Consider the following 21,369-nt stretch of genomic DNA (forward strand, 5'->3'; position numbering starts at 1 on the left):
GCACTCAGTGTTTTTTGGGTATAAGTCCATCAGCACGGCACATCCTGACTTGGCAGTATTTGCCCAATCTTCTTTGCAAAAACACTCCAAATCTGTCAGATTGTAAAGGGCATCTCCTGTGCACAGCCCTCTTCAGATAACCCCACAGATTTTCAATGGGATTCAGGTCTGGGCTCTGGCTGGGCATTCCAAAGCTTGAAACTTCTTCTGGTGAAGCCATTCCTTTGTTGATTTGGATGTATGCTTTGGGTCATTGTCATGCTGAAGGATGAAGTTCCTCATCATGTTCAGCTTTCTAGCAAAAGTCTCAAGGTTTTGTACCAATATTGACTGGTATTTGGAACTGTTCATAATTCCCTCTACCTTTACTAAGGCCCCTGTTCCAGCTGAAGAAAAACAGCCCCAAAGCATCATGCTGCCACCACCATGCTTCACGGTGGGTATGGTGTTCTTTTGGTGATGTGCAGTGTTGTTTTTGCGACAAACATATCTTTTGGCATTATGGCCAAAAAGTTCAATCTTGATGTCATCAGACCATAACACATTTTCCCACATCCTTTTCGGAGACTTCAGATGTGTTTTTTCTAAATTTAGCCAGGCTTGGATGTTTTTCTTGGTAAGAAAAGTCTTCTGTTTTGCCACTCTACCCCACAACCTTGGCTTTTATATTTTACCAAAAATTGGGCAATTTATTGTGTTTTTGTGTAATATCGTGTGACACGTTTTTTACTCTCTACGGTGTCTGCTTTTAGAAAATATATCATGTTTGGGTGTTTTATGTAACTTTCAGGCCTCAAATTATTTTTTAAACTTGTGCAAAAAATGCAAAGATGGCTGTAACCTTGAAAGGGTTAAAGGAGAAGTTCACCTTCGGGAACATGTTACATGTTACACCCGTAAGATTTGTTTTAAAAAAAAAAAAAAAAACTGGCTCCTAACTTTTTTTTTTTTAGCTGGCTCCTAGGTTCAAAGCAAATTTGTCAATCCCAGTGCTATAGTGATCATTTTTAATCACCTCAGCCCCGGAAGGATTTACCCCCTTAATGACTAGGCTATTGTTTGCGATACAGCACTGCGTCGCTGTAACCAAACAAAATTAAGGTCTTTTTTTCCCCACACACAGAGCTTTCTTTTGGTGGTATTTGATCACTTCTGGGGTTTTTATTTTTTGCGCTATAAACAAAGACCAACAATTTTGAAAAAAACGATTTTTTACTTTCTGCTATAACACAGATCCAAAAATATATATAAACACATTTGTATAATATATAAACACATCAGTTTAGGCCAATATGTATTTTTCTACATATTTTTGGCAACAAAAATCGCAATAAGCCTATATTGATTGGTTTGCGCAAAAGTTATAGCGTCTACAACTATGGGATAGATTTATGGATTTTTTTTTTTTTTTTTTTTTTTTTACTGGTAATTGCGGCGGACAAATCTGACCCCAAGTGACACTTTTTGTGGACCAGTGACATTATTACAGTTATCAGTGCTAAAAAAAAAAAAAAAAAAAAAAATGCACCGATCAATGTATAAATGACACTGGCAGGGAAACATTAACACTACGGGGCAATCAAGGGATTTACTATGTTCCCTGGGTGTGTCCTGTGTGGGGAATGGGCTTTCTGGGACAACACAGAGATTGCTGTTCCTGATCACTAGGAACAGCGGATCTCAGAGTTGTCCCCTGTCAGAACGGGGATCTGCCTTGTTTACATAGGCAGATACCCATTCTGCCCCTCTCCACCGTGATTGTGGGTGGCCGGCTGACATAGAGTCCGCCGGACCTGCGGGCAAGCTCATGCGGCGTGCGTGCCCCCCACAGAACCACATGCACAGACCGACGTTTTTTTGTTTTGTTTTTTATGCATACTTTGGACATATTTCTATTTATAATAAAATGTGAGCTATAAAAATTTTAAAGTGTAAACTTGAATAAATCAACTAATGAACGAAATCAACTAATCAAAATTCAAAAGTTTGGTCTGGTCGCAATGGGTTCATTTAACCCCAGATTTAAACTGGTTGAAGTTTGGACAGAATTAGAGATTATACTCTTGCTTGTTAAACTGTAACGTTGATTCATAAACCACTATTTAAATATCAATTTTCGTGCACACTATAGATTTTGCAAATAGCTGGATTGCCAATATAAGTGGGATTGGTCTATATTGCATTTCACAGCACTGTCACCCCGACTTGTTTCAGATACTGAAGGCTGGAAACACAGATGAGTCAGCAACAAGTAGGGATAAGAATGGGGAGGACTTGATTAATAGTCTAGTAAGTAGCTTGAATCTGTACAGGTAAAACAGGAAGCCACAGGCTGGGAAAAAGTGGTATCCGTTTCTGGTCACTTAGTGTGGTAGAGGTGTATGTGATGCAGAATTACAAATGTATTATACTGCACATAAAAGTATTTGAAATGTGTACTCGCAATATTGGCTAGGGTTTCAGTTTTTAGAAAGGTTCCAAACATTGGACATGTAGACATACTTTTTTTTTTTTTTCTTCCAGTTTTCTAGGCACTCACCAGTCATGCTGTACATTTGAACAGGTAGTTATTCAGTGTAATGTTAAGCTGAATAAAATACACGGTCTGCTTTGTGATATGTCAAGCAGAAGTATTTGATTATACTTTCACCTTTCCATAATTCCAAAGTTTGAAGGACATCACTCCTTGCTTGCTGCTACTCCCTTGGGGGTTGTTTCATTTATAATGTTGCCTCAGGCTTTCTGCTGCTTCCTGCAGATTTGACCTCATTTTCAACTCTGCGCTGGCAGCTGTGCTGCATTACTATAATTTCCCTTGGATCACACAAGGTTGTCATATAAAAGACCGACCTTGTGGCATTGTGTCTTTGGGGATGTCGGAGCCCTCTTATTCAGTGACCTGTAGTTAGTAGTCTTTTTAAGTACACTGGATTTAAAGCAGTAAGAGCTGAACCCAAAATATGATTTTCATATTAAGCTTAGGGATCCTAAAAGGCACTGTAAATCTTACCTTACTTGTATGACTGCACTCCTTTTTATCTAACCCATACATTTCATCCTGTTAGGAAAAAATGCCAGGCACCTAAATTAAAGTGATATTCAACCCTCCACTTAAAAAGCAGCAGCATACTTTAGCATCTACACACTTTTAGGTCTGCCTTCTCTTTTTCAGCCTCTCACTTGTTAATTGCATTTGGAAATGTTACTCACCTTCGGTTCTGTTGGTAAGGTGGCTCCGCTGCTTCCTGGATTCCCTGGAGCCTTTCCTATGAGCATGCTAATGTCCCAGGCTACAGCTAGGCGTGCTGATGCCTACACTCAGCTCAGCAGCCTGGGGATGCAAGCCACTCCCCAGCTTCTCATCCTGTATTGTGATTGGAAAAAGCTTTTTGCCACTGGCAATAAAAATCAGACGCATCTTATATGGTTGGGTTTATATGATGCATATTAATACTTAAGTGAAATAAATGGGGGTTGTTTTAATACTACTTTAAATACCTCTGAGGATGTTCCTACAAAAGTCAAATAGTTTTTCTTTTTCCTTTTTAGAGTAATAACCTGAAACCTATCTTTTATATTAACTTGCTAGAGAGAAGCTGAAATTAGCAATGTCTGTTGTGTAGGCAGATGGACATGGAGTAAGTTTGAGTGGGGGAGCTTAGTTTGTTACATCACTTGTGTTGTGCTATGTAGGATCAGTGCCTGGATCACAAAAGTATGCTTGTTTTTTTACTTGACAGATAAGTTTCCTGTATGTGAGTGACAGCTGTGTATTTCACTGCTTAGTTGCCCTTCAGTTAACTTGTTCATTCAGTGGACTCATAGGCAAGATCTGCTGCTCAAGTAGATTCATGTTCATTCTTTGAATGCTTTGAGTGTAACTGTGGGAACTTGTACATGGTCGTACTTCTTTGTTTCCATCATGAATCACCTAACAAATTGGCTGTTCATTTTAGAGCTGGATACTGTATCAAATGAAGTGTATGGATAAACAAAAACAAAAAACCCCACATCCTTCCAAGACATGCATTTTTTGGCATGTCTTGTCTGTCCTCTGAAAAATACTGCAAGTGCAAAAAAAAAAAAAATCAATATAACAACTAATGCCGCGTACACACGGTCGGACTTTTCAGCTACAAAAGTCCAACAGACGCTGACGGACTAAAGCTGGCTGGTAATCCGATCGTGTGTGGGCTTCTCCGGACTTTCAACGTACTTTTTTTAGCCTCAAATCCGACGTACTTTAGATTTGAAACATGCTTCAAATCTTTACGTCGTAACTACGACGGACCCCGAAGTCCGCTCGTCTGTATGCTAGTCCTACGGACAAAAAAACGACGCATGCTCATAAGCAAAAACTAAACGGAAGCACTCGGTCTAGTAAAACTAGTGTTCGTATTGTAGGTAGCACATTCATCACGCTGCAAAATCTGTGATCGTTGAATGCAGCGCATTTTATTTCTTCTTTACGAATGCTCTAAAGAACGAAGGTGTTTTGCTGTTCATAATCAGAGTTCTCCCAAACTGATTTCTGGATTCTTTTTCTCTTTGATCTCATGAATGATATAGTATGCTTTTTAAAAACAATGTTTCCATACTAATAATACTTTTTACTTTATTTTTTTTTTTTTTTTTTAGGTTTGTAAAGTTACCACAAAGAACCCATTATTCTAGTTTTGTTTTTCTAGTGATTATTTTTTAGTTTTTAGATAAAGTTAACCCAAAGCACCGTTTTTGGTTATGTAGATTTTTTTATTTTCAAGACTTACCACTTGAACATTATTAACATTAGTAATGTATTTTTGGTGTGTTTTTTCAAACTCAATGAGATTGTTGTCCCTTGTTAATTTAACATTGTGTGTAAAATCAATGATTTAAAAGAAAACACATAAAGTCTTTTGCTAAACTCAAAAAAGATCCATTTATTCATGGTCAAAATAAAATAAAGAGGAAGTCAACGCTGGAAAAAGTCGGTGTACAAGAAAATTGGGATCTTGAGGAGTCCATATAAGAGGTACCACAATCTGGTCCAAGAATCCCAGAGATCAACAGCACCAGCAGATGATCTAGATGTCCCCAGACTGTGGTCCTACAACAGCCTGCGTCTTCTGTCAGACCAGACTGAACCCAGGTCATCACTTTCTTCTCTTCCCTGCAGCCTTTCCTCCACGCTGCCCTGCAGCCTTCCCTGCAGCCTTCCCTGTAGCCTTCTTTGGAGGCTGTGGCTGTGGTGTTTCAGTTGTGGCAGGAGGAGGAGGAGGGGGGGCTGCCTCATGTAATTGTGTGTTTCGGGTTAGCGTGCCCTGCAGCCCCTTCTGGATAGTTTCCCCAAATAGGCGCTCGCAAATGAGACGCTGCTCCCAATCCATTTGAAGAAGCCTGCTGGCTAAGTAGCAGCCATAGGACTCTTCTGCTTCGGGGGGGCTTCTCAAAAAACGGGTGGCCTCTTGCATGAGGCGCAGGGATGCCTCCTGTGTGACCGTCCCCTTCCTGGCCCTTTTTTTGGGAAGGTGGAATGGAAGCACTTGTGATTGGGTCATGCTCCTACTGGGCCCAGCCACCTCACTTGGCCCAGCCACCTCACTGGGACCAGCCACCTCACTGGGACCAGCCACCTCCTGCCTGACACTGGGCCCAGCCTCCTCCAGGATGATGGAGAATCCGGCCTCCTCCAGGCTGTCCATGGGCCCGGTCTCCTCCTGCCTGCCACTTTCCACACATTCCTCCTGGATGGACTCATCCTGTGTATAAAAAAAGGACATAGTTTTATTTCTTTATTTGGGGTTCATCAATGACACACAATTTGCTTCTCATGACTAGCAAATTCAATGTGAATACATCTCTTTAATAAAAGAGTCTAATCAGACACCCTAATTTTTTATAGCAGGTGCCAAACATATTTAGCCACTCCTGTCAATTGATATGTATACACAATTTTGAGGGCAAAATTATTTTAGACAATTATAACATCCAGTTAACATCATTAATATTAGTACAGTCAATATTTGTTAATATAATTTACCTGACTCCAGATGGTCATATCCGGTTCATCCAGGATGGAAGACCCAGCTTGCTCCTCATCAGCCTCTGCTGGGGTGGAGGGAAGGGTGGAGGGAAGGGTTGAAAGTGATGCCCTGGCTTCATTCTGGTCATCAAGAAAACGGAGTTGATTATAGTACCACAGCCTGGGTACATAAACATCATCTGCTGATGCTCCTGATCTCCTTGATTCCTGGATCTTCTTATGCTCCCTCTTATACATGTTCCTCAAGACCCCAATTTTCTTGAGCAATGTCTCCATTGTTGCTTCCGGGATGGTCGCCTGGACAAAGGACAGAAGTCTCTCCAGCGTTGACTTCCTCACATGCTTTGCATAATACTGAGGGTGTTTCACCTCCCACAAATTCCTCATCTCTCGATATTTCGAAATAAAAGCTGTAAGGAACTCTGGATCCTTAAATAGGGGATTCATTATATCTGGAAAAGATAAAGTCACAAGACAAAAAACACTTATTATAGGTTCCTGCTAACCCCTCATCATCTTCTCCCTATGTAGGCCTCATCAATCTATCAAGGCATATAGGCCGCTTGCTACAAAGTCATGACCATAAAACCCAAAAAAAAAAAAATTATTTAAAATTACCTTCGTTTTGTAACGTCCTGGTCCACTATCACCTACGCACAGAACGTACGTACGACACGTGCGCAAGGCCCCTCTTTATACACTACGCATGTGTGAAACTCCGCCTGCGTCGCCCGCCCCTGACGTTCGAAATTAACTCATGTTCTCCGCCCCCTAATTCGACGCACAGAACGTACGTACGACACGTGCGCAAGGCCCCTCTTTATACACTACGCATGTGTGAAACTCCGCCTGCGTCGCCCGCCCCTGACGTTCGAAATTAACTTATGTTCTTCGCCCCCTAATTCGACGCACAGAACGTACGTACGACACGTGCGCAAGGCCCCTCTTTATACACTACGCATGTGTGAAACTCCGCCTGCGTCGCCCGCCCCTGACGTTCGATTTTAACTCATGTTCTCCGCCCATTTTTAGTTACGGCGCGTAGTGGGGTAAATAATGGCGGAGACACCTGACATGTTGACTACCTCAGGTAGCGAAAAAAGCCCGCAGGCTGGAACGTCAACCAGATCTGTGAGGCCTAGATTTAAGGCCTCCAATATGAGTTTTAAAGAGATGGTGGAGATGGTGGCCATTCTTCAAAAAAACGACTATGATGGGAAGTATGGGCCGTACGCACGGCCAAATTTGCGCAAGGCCAAAATAATGGCGAAGGTGGTGGACACTTTGCAGGCTTCTTTTGGGGTACAGCGCTCCAGGGATCAACTTAGAAAAAGATGGTCTGACCTGAAACTCAGGGAGCCGGATCAATACAGACGGATCCGGAAAGTGCTGAAAAAAAGTAAGTACTTGTCGTGTTTTTCTCTTGTGTTTATTACCTTGTATACTGCTCCATGTGCTTTTCCTTCCTATACGATTTTTTTCTCATCGTTTCAAACGATCTTTTAATAAACCTCGTTACATATCTAGAGATAGCTCTATCTATATATATATATATATATATATATATATATATCTATATATATCTATATATATCTATATATCTATATCTATATAGATATATATATCTATATCTATATAGATATATATATCTATATCTATATAGATATAGATATATAGATATATATATATATATATCTATATATATCTATATATCTATATCTATATAGATATAGATAGATATAGATATATATAGAGAGAGAGAGAGAGAAATGTAAAACATTCTTTTGGAATATTTTAAGTTATCTTTTTTTTTTCTTTACATTTAGTTAGATATTTAGATTTTGTTCCAGATATAGAGAGAGAGAGATCAAAAGATTATTAACTATATTTTGAGATATTGATATCTAGATATCTATCTGATATGTCTTTAGAATTTTAAATATTGAGGTAAAATAGGAACTCTACACAAACCACTTCACTACAAATGTTGGCAAATTACTATGTCCTAAAATATCTGTGTGCTAAGTAGATTAAAATAATTTTTTGTTTCACATAGGGGAAAAATCACTCAGCCAACAAGAAGACAGTCCACCCCAAGCCAAACATGATTGGGAAATCAGCCCAAGCCCCACTGAGGATGTGGAGGAAGGAGAGGTGGGCGACAAGGGCACCCCACCAGGTGAGTGTCTGACACACAGGCTTACGGTAATCTATGCATGGCTGCCTTTTGTTTAATGTAATTTTTCTACTCTATTTTAGGGGATCTGGTTGTGCTTGATTCAAGCAACAGTGCCACCCCCGAGGATGTGAAGGAATTATGCTACATGGGCACCCCACCAGGTCAGTGTCTGAGACAACAGCTTTATTATGGTAAGGTAAACTATGTATGTGTGCATATTTCTAAATACATTTTTTGGTTTCATTCCACTTTAGGTACAAGAAGTGACTATTTCACCTCAGAAAGTGCCCAACGGCTAATAGGTCAAATAATGGCCTGGAACAGGGACATCGATGAAATGCGTAATCGGCTGGATCGTATGCAGCAGGAAATGAAGGACATGATTGATGTTTTGGGTCGAATCTAAATGCCCTTTTTGAAACCCCAAAATATCGATCATGTCCTTCATTTCCTGTTTTGCTGACCCCATTCTGGGCCTTCTCTTTATTTTTTTGGCTGTTTAACATAATTTAAAAAAGGAGGGCTGTTTCTATAAAATACATAAAAAATGCACAAAAAAATAAAACTTGCTTTTCCAAAAAAACCCAAAAAAAATAAAACTTGATTTAAAAAAAAAACAGAAAAAATACAAAAAATTGATTTAAAAAAAAAAAACAAAAAAATAAAAAAAAAATGATTTTCCCAAAAACCAAAACAAAAAAAATAAAACTTGATTTTAAAAAAAACAAAAAAAATAAAAAAATTTGATTTTCCAAAAAACGATAAAAAAAATAACACTTGATTTTAAAAAAAACAAACAAAAAAAAAAACTTGATTTAAAAAAAAAAAAAAAAACAACAAAACAAAAAGGCTGTTTGCGAAAAGCCAAAAAGCCAAAAATATTTTTTTGTGGATTATGTATAAATATTTAAATATAATTATATTTTTCAAAATTATTAAGATATCATTATATTTTTGTCTATGAACATTTTATACTAAATGCATAACTGAATGCATAACAACGATTAATAAAAACATCTCCTTATAGGAATTAAATAAATGTGTGGTTTGTTATTTCAATGCTCAGTATCAGTTTGGTTATAATTGTCAAAAAGTTGTTTACAGTGGCAATGGAGCTTATTTAGACATTGAAAATGAAAATACAGTTGGCACTACAACTGCTCGACCATAACCTAGGAGAAAACCCAAAAGAAAGGCAAGCAATAAATATAATTCAAGATTTCATCAATATTTTTTTTATTGTAAAAAATTAAATATCCTGGCCCATTGCAATGGCCCCCCTACCCATAAAATAATTAACATATTGCTGTCTAACTTGACGGGCACTTTGGGGGGCCAAGCCAGTACGGACAGTATCCAGGCCCGTAAGGTTGTCATCTATAAGTCCGGCCTCAGGCCCAACTGTTCCTATATAATTCAGAGAATGTTTGTTTAAAAAGTTGTGCAGAATGCAGCACGATAAAATGATAAAATTAAGTTTGTATTCCGCCAAATTAATGGCTGTTTGAAACAGGCGGAACCGGCTGGCCAGAATTCCAAACGCATTCTCAACCACTCTTCTAGCTCTGGCCAGCCGGAAATTAAAAACCCTCCTCTCCGGGGTGAGGGTTCTTTGGGGGAATGGCCTCATGAGGTGCTTGCTCAGAGCGAAGGCTTCATCGGCAATGAAGACAAAGGGGAGTCCTTCTTCCACATTATCCGCATCAGGTGGCAATCCCAGGCCACCACTCTGGAGACGCTGGCAGAACTCCGTCTGGGCAAATACTCCTCCATCCGACATCCGGCCATTCTTCCCCACGTCCACATATAAAAATTCATAGTGTGCCGACACCACCGCCATTAAAACAATACTGTGGAACCCCTTATAATTAAAATAGTATGACCCCGAATGGGGTGGTGGCACGATGTGGACATGTTTCCCATCTATAGCCCCTCCACAATTGGGAAAGTCCCAACGGCTGGCAAAATGGGATGCCACAGTCTGCCATTCCTGTGGCGTTGAAGGAAACTGGGGAATCAAACAAGAAAACCAAAATCAATTAATTTGGAAGCTAACATTGCAAGAAAATTATACAATTAAAAACATTATTCCCCAGCATCAGTATAACATTAAATAATTTAATTCTTCTGGAATAACTAATATGGAAAGGCACACTTATCAGATTGCTCACCCCCTCTGATGGAACATTGATTACATTTTAGGGGGGTGGGAAATCCCTAAAAAAGATTACTTTTAGTACACGCAGGAATTTAGGGACTAAAAAGGCTACAAGACTGCAGTTGTCGCACTCTGCAGGTGCAGTTGCTAACCAGCTTACAGTAAATGAGGTAATGTAAAAAGGCATTCATGTTGCAAGGAGTACACAATCACATGCAAGGGCAATTAATGAAAACACTTTGAGGCTTGCATATGATTTGATGATGGAAATCAGCAGAGCTTCTGCTCATTTACTAAAGCACTGGAACAAATGCACTTGTAGAGTGCACATGCATTTTGCAAAGTGCAACATAGATTTGCTTTAGACAAATCAACACCACAGAACATTCAAGCAAATTTTTACGAGGGTGGGGGGGGGGGGGGGGGTTGGGAAATCTAGCTAATTGCTAATTATCAGCACACTAAATACACTCAAACAAAATACATTCAAAATGAGTAGACTAGGTGGATATGTTCCCATCATTGCATGCTGAGGAGGTTATTGAAAGAAAATATACATGCATGACAAAAAAAAACAGGAAAAAAATCCAGCATGTGTGAGGATAAAAAGGGGACATTCACACTATATTGCAATGATGGTAAGTAGTGTTTGAAGCAAGAAATACATTACATTATCAAAGATTACATAAAAGAACATGTGATGCTAATAAAAGAAAAATATCTTACCTTAATATAGTCCTTCTGCAGGACCTGGATGATGGCAGAACAGGTCTCTGGGATAATGATCCCCAGAGCCTGGGGGGAGATGCCTGTCGAGAACTTAAGGTCCTGCAGGCTTCTCCCTGTGGCCAAATACCGCAAGGTAGCGACCAGCCTCTGCTCCGGAGTGATGGCTTGCCTCATGCAGGTATCCTGCCTGCTGATATAGGGGGTCAGCAAAGCCAACAAATGGTCAAAAACGGGGTCGTCATCCGGAGAAAGTTCCTGAAATCCTCAGGATTATTCTCACGGAGCAATGGCATGTGACAGAACTGGTCACGCTGGAGCAACCAATTCTTGGTCCATGAACTCCTCCTCGCCCTGTTCATGGACTGGTCTTGGTCTGAAGAATAAACTACAGCACCAAACACATACAATGCACGAGCTCGACGACGAGTACGTACAGGTAACATGGTTTCAAAACGGTCGGCTGGTCAGAACGCACTAAACAGAACGCACTGAAGAACAGCAAGGCCTGTGAAGAGCGACCTGAAAATCAGGAACGAGCGGCCAATAAAACAAAGATTTCTCAATGCCAACTGACCAAACGCACTGAAAAGCAGATACAAACCTCACAAGCACAGACTGAACAACAGTTAAAACTAACTGAAAAATACGAGTCTCACAAGCGCGAATCGTCTCTCACCAAACTTCTACTAACACGAGATAAACACGAGATTAGCAGAAGGAGCCCAAAGGGTGTCGTACGGGCTATTGAACTTCCGTTTTATAGTCTCGTCGGACTTGGTGTACGTCACCGCGTACTAGGCTGTCGTACTTTTGTGTGGTCGTGTGTAGGCAAGTCCGTTCGTTAGAAAGTCTGCCGCAAGTCCGCCGAAGGTACGCCGGAAGTATGTCGGACAGGCTGTCGGACTTTTGTAGCTGAAAAGTCCGACCGTGTGTACGCGGCATAAGTCTGGCGCTAGGGGACCAAGATGGTGAGCCCATAATTGCGGATGAATGGTACCATATAGGGAGCCACAAGCAGATGTGTGGAGTCTCTGCACCAGGAGTGGTGCTAGACTAAAGACCAAAAACAAGCAAAAAACTTCCACGGAGAATAGCGCTAAGTGAAAGCTCCTATACTGGAAGACAATTACTTACACCACCTAATCTCAAATTGGGATCTGAAGAAATTTGATACCCTTCGCAATGAATATCTGCTCCCAAATTTTATGTTCTTTAGATTTCTACAAATCTGCCATGTCCTACACTCCAATTCCCCCAGTTCCTCCCACAACCCACCCCCAATGCTATTATGGCAGTGGTCAAAAGCACAGATCCTCAAAAACTAATATCTACCTTTTACAGTATGCTTATCACTCCCTCCTCCACTAAATTAGCATATGATGTTAAACCATGCTGGGAAAGGGAGGTGGGTACCCTGGAAGATGAATGGAGTGAGGCTCTTGACACATGCAAAGTTGTATCGCCTAAACTCTCCAATAGATTGTCTCAAATCTAAAATTTACATGAAGCATATCTCACCCTCTTAAGGATAGCTAGGTTTGGGAGAGGACAGTCCACCAATTGCATGATGTGTCAACAGAAAGTGGGTACGTTTTTCTCCGTAACACGCAAGAATATGTTGTATATGTAAATCGTTTAATAAAAACCTTTTAAACTTAAAAAAAAAAGGGAAAGAATTTATAAACCTATTACAAGACAATTTTATGGTCCAGTTTATTGAGGCCTGACTAGGAATGATGCTCTGCTGGATCTGGTAATCTCAAACCATGCAGAGCTTATTACCAATATTCATATAAAAGAACATCTGGGTAGCAGTGACCATAACATGATTTGATTTAATGTTAGCTGTAAGCAACAAACACATACGGGAAATATAAAAACACTTAACTTTAAAAGAGCAAATTTTCCAAGGATGAGGACTGCTCTCCGAGACTTTGACTGGGAGGGAATATTGGCATCTATGAACACAGAACAGGATTGGGAATACTTTAAAAAGTCTGTATGTGAACTCGCTGCAAAGTATATTCACATGGGCAATAAGTTTAAAAGGCTAAAAATAAAACCTATGTGGCTCATGGCCAAAGTTAAAAGAGCTATAAATAATAAGAAAAGAGCTTTTAAAAAATATAAAAATGAAGAAACACTATAATCATTTTAAATGTTACAAAGAATATAACTGAATATGTAAAAACGAAATCAAGGATGCAAAAATTTCAAAATGAAAGACAGGGGGTCCTTCAAGATGGTGGACGCGTTGTTGGAGTGCTCCAGTCCTGCTCCGCTCTCCATCGCCCTTGTACAGCTCCATCATCATACGATCGCACCAGGGGTATGGAAAATTGCCCCCTTATACCTCCTAGCACCTCATGGTCAAGATTGGGTATCAAAAACCTTACCCCCAGTCTCAGCCAACCCCCACTATGGATCGCTTCCTGACCAGGCCTCTATCCCCGGTCTCGATTTCACGGGGATCTGGAGGAAGATGAGATATTAGCGCTCTCCTGACAGGAGATACATCACAGCCAGCTCTCTCCTCACAACACCCCCCACCATCCCAGGCAAAACTAACCCCCGTCCCTTGTTTTGCCTAAGTCATCGGCTTTTGAACTCATTTGTTCCCAAGGCCCTCACCAATTTCATTTAATTTCTGCTATTTATCAAACTACTTCATGAAACTTCCCCACTCACTGAGGACCTCCACACCTACATGCGGAAATGGTCCCATATCATACAACAGCCAATTACTCTTCCGTGTTGGGACAAGATTTGGTCCTCGACATCAAAAGTATCCAGATGCGTGGTGCAGAGAGAGACGGCGTTTAAAATCTTACTATTCTGGTATAGAACATCAGAGGTACTACATCATCTAGATCCTTCATTATCCCCCTTATGTTGGCACTGTGGTAAAATAAAAGGTACCATTACCATATCTTCTGGCAATGCAAGTTAATTATACCCTTTTGGTCTATGGTGATGTCTCTGCTTCAACGTATTTGAGTCCTCTCTCCCATTGGATCCGTTACATTACCTCCTAGGCCTTCCTTTTCTTGGAATTGGAAAATTTTCAAACAAACTAGCTTCATACATTCTATTAGCTGCCAAGAGAGTTATTCCAATGCATTGACTATCTCCTACCCCTCCCTCTCAAGACCAATTTTTGAAGGTAACTGTTGAGATCTGCAGAATGGAGCACATGACTGCTCTGGTGGAGGATGCTCTGGCCAGGTTCAATAAGTTTTGGGATACATGGGACAATTATGGGTTTGGTTCCCCTCCCAAATCCTGATTGGGCCGTACGCGGTCATTGGGTACCATGGCGTCCTGCCTCTACGTACTCTCATCTCTCCTTTTGCAGATACAGTTTATATATTCAGTCTAACAACCTATAACCCATTGGTGTATATATCTCTGTACTTATATGCCGTTATTAAGCCACGTGTTCACTTGTCTATATGTTAGTGCTCACAAGTAGACTATTATCTTGATGGACACTTGTACTTGATCTACTTGCAACTGTTACATTTCTGTAAAATGTACTGTATGTCTGCCTTTATACGCAAAATATGCTTTGTAATTCACAAAACTTTAATAAAAATATAATTATAAAAAAAAAAAAAAACGAGCAACAGATTGCAAAGGATAGAAGAAAACCCCAAAAAATTCTTCAAATATATTAATAGTAAAAAGGTAAGGTCTGAGCATATAGGCCCTTTACAAAATAATCTGGAGTGGGTGACTGGGGACAAATAGAAGGCAATTTTATTAACTACTTTCTTCAGCACTGGGGAGCTCAGGTCCATAATGAAGATGGTATTGACACAGCCCCAATTGATCCACAATGGCTCAAAAGTGATCTGGTCCAGAAATATTTAGACAGAATAAAGTTGGATAAAGCACTTGGACCAGATTGCATCCACCCACAGATCCTAAAAGAATTGAGCTCTGTCATTTCAAAGCCATTGTTTCTAATTTTTAGGGACTCCTTAATGACTGGAATAGCACCATGGAATGGTGTAGGGCAATGTGGTAACTACAGACCTGTTAGTTTAACTTCTATTCTCGGGAAGATATTGGAGAGTTTAATAACAGATCACATAGATGAGTTCTTGCTGGGAAAAAAAAATGTAAGCAACAGACAGCATGGATTCATGAAAGACAGAAGTTTTCAAACAAATTTGATTTATTTTTTGAGAAGGTACTGTAAGTAAAATCTTGGACAGAGGGGTGGCTGTGGACGTAGTATATTTAGATTTAGCCAAAGAGGTTTGACACAGTTCCCCACACACAGCTAAGTAAAAGTCTACAGGCTTGGAAAGATCAGTTTGTAAATGGATCAAAAACTGGCTAAAAGACAATTCAGAGAGTAATGGTTAATGATTCTTACTCTGAATGGTCTAAGGTTATTAGTGGTGTACCCCAAGGTTCAGTGTTGGGACCCTTACTTTTTAATATCTTTATAAATGATATAGGGTCTGGTATTAAAAGTACCATTTCAGTGTTTGCAGATGACACCAAGCTATGCGGTGGACTAACGTCCTTACAGGATGTCTCCAACTTACAAGCTGGCCTCAATGCACTGTTTAATTGGGCAACTATGTGGCAAATGAGGTTTAATGTACATACTAGGGGGAGTACAACTGGGGGAATCCATAGTGGATAATGATCTGGGGGTTTTGGTAGATCATAAGCTTAATGATAGCATGCAATGCCAAGCTGAGGTTTCCAAAGCGAGCAAAGTCCTTTCTTGTATTAAGAGAGGTATGGACTCCAGAGAGAGATTTTTCCCCTGTACAAATCATTAGTAAGTTCTCGTCTGGAATATGCAGTTCAGTTTTGGGCACCAGTTCTCAAATAGGATATCGGAACTGGAGAAAATGCAGAGAAGGGCAACCAAACTGATAAGCGGCATGGAGGAACTCCGCTATGAGGAAATATTAGAGGAACTGCATTTATTCTCTTGAGAAGAGGAAATTAAGGGGGGATATGATGTGCCTACAGAAGTCTCTAAAGATAAGAGAGCGCACCAGCCCCTAGTGTAACACTGTTGGATAAAATTAAATAGACAAAGAACCACTGAACACTCACGTTGTGTTAGTAAAAATAATCACGTCTGTGTATGGCTGTAGTGGCTCTCTTGAGTTCAGGATTCCAGGCTGGATCCAAGGCAAGCTGACAGTCTCTGTATCTGTGAGTGACCTGAAGAAGTAGGCTACGTCTTCTGAAACGCTTAGTCATAGCAACCACCAGCATCCCTTAACAGCTGGCTTTGTTTGAGGATCACGTGAATCCATGTGGAGTCTTCCTGCCTTTCCAGGATTCTTGCTGTGAGCGGGCGGCTCTCATGCAGCTTGTCGGCAGCTGCATCAGAGTCCGAGACTGTCAGCTTGCCTTGGATCCAGCCTGAAATCCTGCATTCAGGAGAGCCACTACAGCCTTACACAGACGTGCTTATTTTTACCAACACAATGTGAGTGTTCAGTGTTACTTTTTCTATTTAATTTTCTCTCTTAAATGGTGTTGCACTAGGGGCTGGTTCATTCTCTTTTATCTTTATCTTTGCAGCTATCAGTCTTCCCACTGGTTGATGGGGCAGCACGGCAAACATACGCCATATTGGTTTAACCCCTTCTTTTGACACATCCAGACACTGTCTTTTTATCATTGAGGATTTATATTCTCTAAACAATTTTTGTGGAACTCTTTTCATGATTTCATCATTCATCCTGTCATTTTTATAATTGCTCTCTTTGACTCTTTGGATTTTAGGGCTGTGGTGTTTTACTTTTTGTTTATTTTCCTACAGAAGTCTTTGCAGATTTCTTTTAATTGGTTTTGGTTCTTTATTTATGGCTTATTCTGCAAACCCCTGCTGGGGAAAAGAAAGCCTTCATATGTATCGGTGGCCTACAGCCCTGAAGGCCAGAAGGGGACTTACCTGGACCCTGTATGCAAGTTCGGGGATGGTTTATATTGTTCCCAGTCCATGCTGGATCCTGCGCAGGGGCGGATCCAGAGTCTAGTCTCGGGAGGGTCACTGCCAGAAAATATATTTTTTTGGGGTGCATCTATCGGGGAAATGGCTGGTGTTGGCGCTTCAATCATCACGGCACCATGGTTGTTATGGTGTCAGGATGATTGAAGCGCATTATTACTATAATTACATTGTTATAAAAAATTAAATAGTTTAACTCCCCATAATGCAGAATCAGTGGGAGCCCCGAATGTGTCACTTGCCACGTCACCTGTCACTAGATGCAGATTGTCACTTGCCACGTCGCCTGCCACATGTTGCGGATTGTCACTTGCCACGTCGCCTGTCACCAGATGCAGATTGTCACTTGCCACGTTGCGGATTGTCATTTGCCATGTCACTTGCCACGTCGCCTGCCACGTTGCGGATTGTCACTTGCCACGTCGCCTGTCACCAGATGCAGATTGTCACTTGCCACGTTGCCTGCCACGTTGCGAAATGTCACTTGCCATGTCGCCTGCCACATGTTTCGGATTGTCACTTGCCACGTCACCTGTCACCAGATGCAGATTGTCACTTGCCATGTTGCGGATTGTCACTTGCCATGTCGCCTGTCACTTGCCACCTGCTAAGGTGGTCTCTTGTGTCCCAGAGACAGGCAGCAGAGAGATGATGTAATCTCTCTGCTGCCGCAGCTGCCTGCATGGAGGGGGGAAGTTGAACTGCAGGGATGCAGGGCGGGCGCCGGGCGGTGAGAGATGATGTCATCTCTCTTCTCCCCCGCCCGCCGGCTCCCTGATTGGCCAGCAGGCAGCAGCCCGCCCACAAACACATTGAGCGGCACATGTCAGCGGCGGCTCTCTCTCACCTATGGAGCCGCCCAGCGGCTCCCTCAGTCACCGAGCCGCCCAGCGGCTCCCTCAGTCACCGAGCCGCCCAGCAGCTCTCTGTCACCGAGCCGCCCAGCGGCTCCCTCAGTCACCGAGCCTCCCAGCGGCTCCCTCAGTCACCGAGCCGCCCAGCGGCTCCCTCAGTCACCGAGCCGCCCAGCGGCTCCCTCAGTCACCGAGCCGCCCAGCGGCCAGATGATCTCTGGAATGGTGCTTATCAGCACAGTTGATGGATACTGGGAAATCCATCCTTCTGATGAATTGGAAGGTCTTGATTGCAGATGCCAGCCTGTCGGGCTTTGAAGGTGTTTTTAGAGCCTCTTGGTTCAGGGAATGTGGCCATCGGGGAGTGGAAGTTGTCGATCAACATCCAGAGCTTCAGGTGATTTGGCTGCCCTAATTTGGTCTCATCTGTTTTGTAGACTTCTCTGTTTGAGCCATCCTCTCTGCCCAGCAGTTCAGGATACCACAGATGAAAATGACTCTCACTTGGCAGAGTGGAACAGGGAAAAGAAAAAAAAAAAACTCCTCCATAGCGTAAAAATGTTTCAAATTTCCTTGACGTTTCTGACGACATCTTCTCTATGATGAAATGCATCAAGCTTAGACACACAGTGCGAGTCAGCTGAGCTCTAGGTGGAACGTACGCTGACCCCTAGACTATTTGGATTGATTGCCATTACATGTAGCTATTTTGGCATAGAATTTTTATAGCTTGTATTGATGTCATTTTTGCCTGGAAGTTTTACAAATAAATCCAAGGAGATTTGAAACATTTTTACGCTATGAGGCGTATTATTTATTTTTTCTTTTCTTTTCCCTGTTTCACTCTGCCAAATGAGTCATTTTCATCTCTGGTATCCTGAACTGGTGGGCGTAGAGAACGGGTTGAAGATGCACATCCGGTCACAGTGACCATACAAGCTTGATTTGACGCCTCTTGTCGTAAGGCAAGGAGGGTCAATGATGTCTGGTGAGTAGGGACCCTTTTAACAGCCTGCTTTTACTTCTGGGAAGGAATGTTTGCTATTACCATTTGGATATCTGTGGCTAAACGTAGTTAAAATTACAAGTGTATTTGAGACATGAGCCATTTAGGATCACTGCTTTCCACCATTTTGACACAGGGATAATTGATGAATGATTGATGATTTTTTTTGGGGGGATTTGTTTATATTGCATATAAATAGTGTTTTTGGTAATCAGTTTATCATGTACTATTTATTCAAGTAGGAATACTTGGATATTGGATTCCTTTTAATTTTTCTTACACTTGTCACTTTATAGATACATTGAGTTCACAATATAGCACGTGCTGTTAGTCACGGAGCTTCTCTCCAGTGTATTTATCACAATGTTAAAAATTACCTTTCCTTTTTAATCCGCTACTCCATGTAATTTTCTGTAAAATTCAATGCAATATGGCAACCTAGAGGCATTCTGTATAGTGTATACAGTTGGTGTACAGAATTTCCCCAAAGATGTAATTTCCTCCTTGTGTGATTTGGCCCACTGATTTTCCCAGAAGTCTGATCAATGTACATTGCAAGGATTTTTAACAGGGAATATGTATTATATAAAATAGCAAATGATTCATATTTATTTTTCTTCAAGGAGGATCGAGGATCGGGATCTTCTGTTTTCAGAATTCCCAAAGCGATATCTGTTCCAAGGATCACTCGTGTTAATCTCAGGGATTTGATTTTTTGCATGGAACAAGAGCGAACTAGCAGGCATTCCTTGACCCTGTACCGTGCCCTCCAGAAATAGACTACATGGCCAGCACGCCAATATTGCACTATATTGAAACTTGTTTTGGAACTTCTATTCTTGTTTTTGTTTACATGCTTTTTTTATTCCAGTGAAACACCCTGTACCGATTTGTATTTTTTTGTTTTATATGTGTCTGCTTGACAAATGGAGATGCCAAAAAACACTGCAATTTGTAGAAATATTTAATATATGTGCCATTTTTCTTTCACTAAATGGTGCCTTCATTTGTCAGGATTTCTGGGGTATTTGAAGTTTGTATTTACATAACGCAATTTCATTGCAATATACCCAAATAACCAACTTCTCTTTTTTATAGTCTTTATTTGTTATGGAAGAATGATTCTTAAAAAAAAAAGCAACATACTTTACAGGATGATAGATGGTAATTTAGTATCGGGTAATAAACCAATTAGTCCTCTTCCCAGTATTCCCATTAACGAGCATGCTTATATCCTACAAGTGTGGCTGTTTAACTGTCCTGCAGATGCTGCCAAATTTGCAGATTCTGGTAAGGTGAGATTTTACTCCCACACCCAGTATTCTGTTCAGTGGGTACCTCCACTTAGAGATGTGTGAGATATACCAGCCTCAAACAGCCAAGAATTAATTAATGTGTAAACCACATTAGTTAAAGCTCATATATGCTTTACATTTCAGTCAGTTTTAATATTTTTAGGGCTACAAAAAAAAAAACTGGTTTCTTTACAAGTGGCCCAAGCACATTGCACAGACACCGTTCACTGTTGTCGCCATGAGGCAATTTGCCTTGAGGAATCACATGAATCTATTGCTGGAGCAACAAGCATGTAAGCATAAGTGGTATATATAAGTAATAATATGCATACATTTTAGTTTTGAATTACTTTTTAAAGACATTTGTATCCAGGGGTATCAGCAGTTAGTAAAGCGAGCAGACCTACTTTCATTCTTTTTTTTTTTTTTATGTGAAAGAGGAAAAACTCATTTGCACACAATCTGTAAAGCCACCAAATATATAGGTGGCTTTTAAGATCAGACCATGGATCAATCCAATCTGTCCTACGTCAGTTTCATAAACCTGTACACCTGAAACCTTACACGTACAATCACTTGAGAGGTTTATAAGCACTTTGTATGTATAAGCACTTGAGAGGTTTATTGTGAGTGTGTGTAAAAACACTCCTCGGAACTCCACCCCTAGGCTCCCCAAACTAGGTTTCCTTGATGCAACAGGGGCCATCAATGTAGGCAAGTCCACCTGGATAGACAATGTCCCTGAACTCTCTTGCTCAGAGCCTTTTACTGAGGGTTAATATGAGCTTGTCTATAGAGACAGCAGCATCGACATTCCCAGAGTCATTGCAATTATGAAGATAAATGTATAAACTTGCATCGATTCACAGGTTTTCCATCCTATTTCTCAGTGGTGGAACCAGAGCTTGTAAGGGAAGAGCCCCAAATGTAAATATCCTAATCCTACAGGAAACCTATTCATAAACCATGGGTTATAGACACGTACTGTACCTTCAGGTGATTGTACACTGGCAAGCTTTTGAGGACACACTACCCTGAGGCCCCCCCACCCCACCCTGTGAGTTTTAAGTTGTTTTTTTTTCTGGTGGACCTCTTATCCAAAAATCAGTTTCACTAGTTCATGCTGCAATT

General features: G+C 41.0%; 1 protein-coding gene across 1 annotated transcript in view; it reads left to right on the forward strand.

Annotated features, from left to right (window-relative positions):
- Window positions 1-20,026, forward strand: part of TAF4B (TATA-box binding protein associated factor 4b) — a 247,096-nt gene extending 227,070 nt beyond the window's left edge. Inside the window, exon 15 of the mRNA XM_073631505.1 lies at window positions 19,567-20,026. Within this exon, the coding sequence (XP_073487606.1) occupies window positions 19,567-19,722 (156 nt within the window). The 3' untranslated portion in view covers window positions 19,723-20,026. The remainder of the gene's footprint in view (window positions 1-19,566) is intronic.
- The last annotated feature ends 1,343 nt before the right edge of the window (window positions 20,027-21,369 follow it).

Source organism: Aquarana catesbeiana, linkage group LG05, assembly GCF_042186555.1.
Source record: "Aquarana catesbeiana isolate 2022-GZ linkage group LG05, ASM4218655v1, whole genome shotgun sequence".
NCBI classification, from domain to species: Eukaryota; Metazoa; Chordata; class Amphibia; order Anura; family Ranidae; genus Aquarana; species Aquarana catesbeiana.